Raw genomic sequence first — 7258 nt, forward strand, 5'->3', positions numbered from 1 at the left:
TGGGAAGAAGGGCAGTCTAGTGAGACCCCAGTGCTTGAGAGCGGGCCCCTAGGGAGAAGGGTCTCCAGTAGAGTTCAAGCAGCGACTTCGCTGGGGGTCCAGTGGTTAAAACTCTGCCACACTTCCAGTGTAGGGGCATGGGTCCCATTCCTGGTTGTGCAACTAAGATCCCACATTCCCCAGCACAGACGCGAAAAAAATGTCCAAACATCCACCTCAGTGGGGTTCTCACCGTTCACCCCCGCTGCCTTAGGTGCTCCGCTCACCTTAGGAGCATGGAAACTGGACCTGCGCTGCCTGGAATCAAATGCCAGCTTCACTACTCAGCAGTTTTTTGTTCTAGGAAAGTGATCTATTTTTTCTGTCTCTATTCCTCACCTGTAAAATGGAGTGGGATGGGGCGGGGGCGGGTGGGAAGGTTTAAAAGAAGCAATTCATCTAGTCTCTAGCCAACGGTCTGGCCGGTAGTAAACTCAATCAGCGATGACATGTAATTAATCCTGGAAATCATTCCAGGAGTAAACCTGCTCTGTTCCTCCTGTAACAAATGAATCAAGTGAGGCTCAGAGAGGTTACAGGCTCTTGCCCGAGGTCACATAGCTGTGCAGCGCAGCATCCCGTATTTGAATCGCCTTTGTTGGGCTGCAACACCACAGTCAGTGCTAGAAGAGGATGGCGCCAATCTCAACTCCAGAGAACACTGCGAAGAAAATTAATCTGTAAAACCCAAGCCAGGGAGAGGGGCTCCGGTGTGCGGGGGAATTTGCAGACGCTCCCTGCTGGCGGGGACGGCACGACCTGTCCTTCAGTCCGGGACCTTCGGCCGGTCCCGCCGCGGCGAACGGGAGTGCTGGTGGAAGCCGAGGCGGTAGGACCTGCAGCAGCGGCTGAGACCCTGGCGGAGGCGCCATGTCCGAGCCGCCCTCGCGGGGGCCCGAGCGCGACCTTTTCCGGGACACGTGGGTGCGGTACCTGGGTGAGCTCCGGGCAAGGGGCACAGCGACCCCACAGCACGTGGCTAGGGAAGCAGGAATTGCCAGAGGCCGGTGGGGGCCTGGAGATGGTGGGAGCATCTTAGTTCTCTCTCAGCCGGGGCAGAGACGGCACAGAGAGGGTTCTGAACTTGCTCAGGGTCACACAGCTCTGGCTTGCCCAGCCCTGCCCTTGGGGTTTCTGCTGGTCAGTCTCCCAGGTGATAGCTGCAGTCCAGCTCGGAGGACCGGGTGAGCGGGTTCCCCTCTCTGGCATGCCCCCCGCGGGCTGCGGAGTCAGGGCATTAGGACTCCCATCTTGGCTCCTCACTGGCTGCATCTGAGCCTGTTCCTCCTCAGGGCAGAGGGATGAACACTGGGTCTCTCTCACTGCCTGGTAGTTGTAAGGGTAGAATGAGATAAGGTACCGAGAATCCGGGCATGTGGTGAGTGCCTGTCAGTGGGGCTGCCCTCAGTCAGTCTCTCTCACTGCCTCTGTGCCCACCAGCTCAAATGCTTCTAGAACCCAGGCTGTGAAGGCAGGTGAGTGATGAGAAAGATGTCTGTGCTCAACTCTCCCACGAGAGGACAGCTGGGGTGGCCATCATGGGTGCCATTTTATAGGCCGGGACACGGAGGCTCCGAGGGGTATGCTCCCTGTCTACACTCACCTGCTGAGGTTAAGAACCAGCTGTCTCCAGTGCCCCCTTGTGGAACAACCCAAGGGCTCAGGAACTGACTATCCTCTCCCCACCAGGCTACGCCAATGAGGTGGGAGAGGCCTTCCGCTCCCTGGTGCCTGCAGCTGTCGTGTGGCTGAGCTATGGCGTGTCCAGCTCCTACGTGCTGGCCGATGCCATTGACAAGGGCAAGAAAGCCAGAGATGTGAGTGTTAACCTGCCCCCTCAACCCCTCACCCTGGCCCACGCCCCCTTGTGGTCAGTCCACGGCCTTGCACATGGTTAAGTCCCTTGTAGGACAGTCCAGCCCCCACACTCTGGCCTGGTACACTCTGTACCCTCTCCTGTGTAGGGTAGTGGCCCCCGCCCCCAGTCCTGCGGCTGACATAGTCTATGCCCTGGTCCTGGATGTGAGTCCATACTCAGCCCTGAATTGGTAGAGTCCAGAACCCAATACTTCTGTGGCTCTGTCCCCACCCCCCCTCCCTTCCCTCTCCCTGGTCCAGTCTCGTGCCCCCTGTCCACAGGGGTTTCCGCCTCTGCCCCTGCTGGATTAAGTGTCTCTTGTGCCTACCAGGTACCGGGCCCTGAGGCAGGCCGCAGCAGCAGGGTGACCGTGGCTGTGATGGACACCTTTGTGTGGCAGGCTCTGGCCTCTGTGGCCATCCCAGGCTTCACTATCAACCGCATGTGTGCAGCCTCCCTCTACATCCTGAGCACTGCCACCCGCTGGCCTCTGGCTGTCCGCAAGTGGACCACCACCGCACTGGGGCTGCTCGCCATCCCCGTCATCATCCACCCCATCGACAGGTGGGTGCGCCCCCCAGCCCCAGGGATCACCCACTGTACTGGCAGAGCTGAGCTTTGAGAAGGGTGGAGTGTACCTACGTTTCACAGAACACCTGCGGCAGAGGCAGCACTGCACCTGGGGCTCCTGAGATGAAAAGGACAGTCTAGGGCCTTGTCATATGATCTGGCAGGTACATCGGCAGTAAAGGTAGGAGGTGCCTTGAGAGTATGGGACAGAGGACAAGTCAGTTCCCAGAAAGAAAACTCAGTGTTAGAAAACAACCAGAGGTAGGCAGGAACAGGTGCACCCTGGAAGGGATGGGTTTTGAGAAGTTTTGGTGGCAGAAGCCCAACTGAAACTTGGGTTAAGTAAAATAGGAATTGATTGTTTCATGTAACTGAAAAGTTCAGCTACTTGGGACCAAGAAACCAACTGATGCTCTTAGGTGTGTAGGTCTCTTGGCTGGCCTTCTCCCCACCGTATCCCATGTTGGCTCTAGTCACTTTCCCTTACTCCGAGTAAAGATGGCTCCTAGCAACCCCTAGCTCCCCTCCCACCAGCTTAGCAAGCCCATAGGAGGCATCTTAATAGTGATAGCAAAAATCCCAGGGAAGGCTGTCATTGGTCCATCCCGGACTGAGTGCCCACCCCTGAGCCAGTTTCCATTTTCTGATGGGCCAGGCTTGGGTCATGTGCCTGCCCTTAGAACCAGAGATGGGACCAGCCCAATCAGACCAACATGGAGTGGGAGGAAGCGTCTTTCTCCATGGGAACAGAGCTGACCCGGAGGTCCTGCATGAATCTTTTACCTTTTGGGCCTCAGTTGTCCCAACTGGATAAGGAAGAGGGTGATGGCTGCCACCTGGATGGCACTTGTGTCCCGCGTCCAGGGGTCCCTTTCCTAGCCCCGGTCTCCTGCCTCCCGTTCCCCCATGAGCGTCCCTTGGTCAGCTTGGGTCATGACCCTGCACTTCCCCACAGGTCGGTGGACTTCCTCCTGGACTCCAGCCTGCGCAAGCTCTACCCCTCAGTGGAGAAGCCCAGCTCCTCCTGACCTCTCCCGCCATCCTGGCCTGCGGATCGGCCCACTCCCCGCTCTGTTCGCACTCCCTCCTCCTGCCAGGGGATGCGGATGCCTCGCCCTCTGGGACCTGAGCGGGTTTAAGCTGGTCGGAACCCGAAAGACAAAGACCTCAGCGCAGCAGCTGTAGTGACTCACAGACAGGACTTGAACCCCGTCCGCTTCCACGGAATCTGTGATACTGAGCCGGCCTGGACTCTGAGTGGGCCCAGCCCTGTCCCTTGACAGGACAATAACATCCTCCCATGGAGGGCAAAGCACCTGAGGCCCAGACAAGGCAAGGAACATGGCCAAGATCACTTAGCAAGCTGGGGACCCGGGACTCCCAAAGGCTCAGCCAGGTCACCCTGATGGTGGAGCAGCAAGGCACTCGGAGAAACACGGGAGTACACCTGCGGGAACCCTGAGGACGGATTCTCTGCCCCTTCCTGGTGCAAAGCCTGCTGGGGCCTGGCTGGAAGGCATGACAGCTCTCAGTCCAATAAATCCTCAAGAAGTTGAGTTTTCTCCTTTTCTATTGGGGATGAACAGGGATGTGGTGAGGGGGAACAGGGCTGGGGGCCTCAGATATGGAGGCTGCTGTCTCTGGGAACGCACTGCTCACAGTGGCCAGCACTGGGCCTGTCTGGTACCTCCCTGCCCACCAGTGGTCCCCTGCATGTGCCTGGAATTCCACCTTGGTGCTGCCAGCCTCCTCTGGGATGGGCATTGTCCTTTTTCTGTGAGTCTCCTAAAATACACACTAGGAGGGGAGTCTGTTGGGCAGATACCACCTGAACTTCAGCCCAGTCTTCCCTTGGTTTGCCCCTCCAGATAGCCTCTGTCTCTGGAGCCTCCTCCGGGCTCCCCCCACTGCTGTGCTAGTAGCTCCAGCCCACCCCATGGGAGCCCCTAGGGCCAGAGCCTCCATCCGTCCTAGAAGCTGCAGCCCCAGGGCTCCCCTAGGTCCCTGCACACGTCCGCTCTGTGCCTTTGAGCCAGCGGGAGTTTCCGTGGCCCCTCAGTGTGTGTGTGCGCTGCATGCGTGCTCAGTTGTGTCCGACTCTGCGACCCCATGGGCTGTAGCCCACCAGGCTCCTCTGTCTATGGGATTTTCCAGTTCAGAATAGTGAAGCAGGTTGCCATTTCCTTCTCCAGGGGATCTTCCTGACTCGGGGATCGAGCCTGAGTCTCTTGAGTCTCCGGCACTGGCAGATGGGTTCTTTAGGCTGAGCCACCAGGGAAGCCCCCCTTGGTGAGGCTGGATTAGCAGACTCCTCCTAGCAGTTCGTGAGAGCTGACCTGGGAGGTCCAGAGCACCAGGCACAGAATGGGCCGTTGCCCCTCCCGGTTCTGCTCTGAATGCTGCAGGCTATGGCTGCTGGATATAACAAAGTAACAGGATGCGCCATTAAGTTTTGTTTGGTTTAAACAACAAATAAGACTTTAGTACAAGTATGTTCCTAATATTGCATGGAATGTATATGCACTGAAAAATTCTTGTTTATCTGAAATTAAAATTTAACGAGGCATCCTGTATTTATCTGCAACTCTGCTCTGGGGTGGCAGGAATCCATGGAGCTGGAACACCTCCCCCAAGCACCCCAGCCCTCGAGAGGTGGGAGACACTCTCCAACTGCCTCTTTCCTGGACAGGGGACAGGGGACAGTTCTTAGTGACTGGACTAACTTGTGTTACCTCATTTGGGGGGAGATGTCTTTTCCCACCCCCGGGGCCTGGTAGCCTTTGACCTGGGGCATGCTGGGAGTTAGGTCCCCCAGTGGCCGCTCCATGCAATGCTCAGGACCACCACGAGGAGGCAGCACCTTCCAATCCGCCCACCTTGGCGGGTTCAAACCACTTTCAAGATTATTGAGAAGCATACATGTTATTCAATCACTCCTACTAGGCCTGATTCCAAGCTAAGCCTTTCCTGTGATGTGGCTTATTTACTCTACATCCACACTGTGTTTGGGTCTCTGTTTCCTGGAGTTGGAGTCCCTTGAACCCTCCCACCTCCCCCATCCCCCTTTCCTACTGCCTTCCAGCCCGTGGCTCTCTACAGACTCAGACGTAGAGCTGACTCACAGGCTGTGTGACTTTAGTTACCTAACCCCTCTGAGTCTTGGTTCCCTCACTGTGCAGTACTGCAGTACTCCATAACGACCCTCTGAAGCTGCTGAGAGGGTTACAGGAGAAATGGCTTGCAAATTCGGCCAGAGTGGGTCTCACCAAGGGGGCTATTTAATCACTATTATGACTGTAATGGGCAAGACACACCCACTTCAAGGACAAACAATTGGTGACTGTGTCATCAGATGAGCAATTTACAGAGCAAGTATGCCAATTATACGGTTCAGGAACTCCAGTCCTAAGAATTTATCCAGAGGAAATAATTGGATGGTGATTCAAAGATGTGCATCTGAGGGTGATGGCCATGGTTTTATTTTTATATGAGAAAAGTCTTGGGCACTCCTTAAAGCCCCAGTGTGTAAAGGAGCATTCTTCTGATCTGACCCTGCTTGTTACTGAGTCTCCTCAAGTCCTTTCTGTGTCTTGATATCTTCTATGACTTCTGGAAGTCCCCGGGATCCAGTCTGAACATCCCAGCCCAGATTTCAGAGCATCCCTGCCGAGGCAGTCTCATCTCTCACCGTGACACAAACTGCACCTCTGACCTTGCCTCCTCTGACCCCTCCAGTCTCAGGCTTTGCTCAGGTCATGCCGCCTGCTGGGAATGCCCTCCCCACCCCCACTTCCCTCTGTTCTCAGCCTTCAGGGTCCATCTCTAATAGTACCTGCTCCTTGAACCCTCCCTGCCACCTTCCCCCCCCTCATCATCATGCAGCTCCCTCTCTTTGGACAAGAATCATCAAACGACACCCACGGAGAACACGGCTGGAGCACTTATTGCATGCCAGGCGCTGTTATGGAAACTCTCTCACGGCCTTTTCGATACCTGGTGCCACCGTTATCATCCTACAGATGAGAAGCTGAAGTGCACGTGCGGTGAGCCTTCCGTCAGCAGTTAACTCTAAATCCCACGTGAGTTAGAAGGCTTCAGAGCCTTTTCTAAAATCAGGAGGCATTGCAGGCTGGTGGATGGGGGCGCCTGGGGTGGGGGAACGTGGATGCACTCAGCCTGGCCCAGCTCGGCCGGGCCCTGGGCTCCCGTGTGGGCTCCAGGTGAGGCACATTCCTTCCTCAGCCTCCTCTGGGCCAATTTAAGGAGGTTGGGGAGGGGGGGCAATGTCTCTTCTCACTATAGCTGCCCCCAGGAGGCTTCTGTGGGTTGCTCAGGTCTTGCTTCTCCACCAAGTCTCGGTCTCCCCCTTCACACACAGTGGGCAGCCTGCAGGCCTCCGCCTTCCTGCTGCTATGCTGCTCACTGACCACCGCTAGACTGGCGGAGCCCATTGGCCAAGACTAAGCGGGGTCTCTTTCCCTCCCCATGTCACCTCCTGGACGCTCAGAACAAAGCGCCTGGCTCTGAGCGAGACTTGGCGCCTGGAGGCAGGGAGCAGGAGGGGTCCTGCTCGTCCACTGTGGCTGTGCGTTTGCCATGGCTGGGCATCAGCAGATGCCAAGGGGCACCTTTTGGCTCTTGGCTGCAACCCTAGCCTAGGCTCTCTGTGCTACCCCTGCCCCTGCCTTCTGGCAGCAAGTCCCCACCTCTGTCAACAGTGGGGTCTGTGAACTGCAGTCGAGGAGCTGGGACAGATGCAGATAATCCAACAGCACAGCTCACAGCAGCCTC

At 56.7% G+C, this 7258-nt stretch overlaps 1 protein-coding gene across 1 annotated transcript; it reads left to right on the forward strand.

Moving 5' to 3' along the window:
• The first annotated feature begins 474 nt into the window (after window positions 1–474).
• MTFP1 (mitochondrial fission process 1) lies at window positions 475–3592 on the forward strand. The gene is made up of 4 exons (XM_020907099.2): window positions 475–976; window positions 1729–1856; window positions 2229–2461; window positions 3423–3592. The coding sequence occupies exons 1-4, from the start codon at window positions 910–912 to the stop codon at window positions 3493–3495; spliced, it is 501 nt and encodes a 166-aa protein (XP_020762758.1). The 5' UTR covers window positions 475–909; the 3' UTR covers window positions 3496–3592.
• Window positions 3593–7258: the final 3666 nt, after the last annotated feature.

Source organism: Odocoileus virginianus, chromosome 12, assembly GCF_023699985.2.
Source record: "Odocoileus virginianus isolate 20LAN1187 ecotype Illinois chromosome 12, Ovbor_1.2, whole genome shotgun sequence".
NCBI lineage: Eukaryota > Metazoa > Chordata > Mammalia > Artiodactyla > Cervidae > Odocoileus > Odocoileus virginianus.

Bases quoted from the DNA above. Each gene is read 5' to 3' on its own strand.
- MTFP1 (XM_020907099.2), top strand. From the start codon at position 910: ATGTCCGAGCCGCCCTCGCGGGGGCCCGAGCGCGACCTTTTCCGGGAC. The intron at 1,857-2,228 runs GTGAGTGTTAAC...TGTGCCTACCAG, and splicing joins AGGGCAAGAAAGCCAGAGAT to GTACCGGGCCCTGAGGCAGG. The intron at 2,462-3,422 runs GTGGGTGCGCCC...ACTTCCCCACAG, and splicing joins ATCATCCACCCCATCGACAG to GTCGGTGGACTTCCTCCTGG.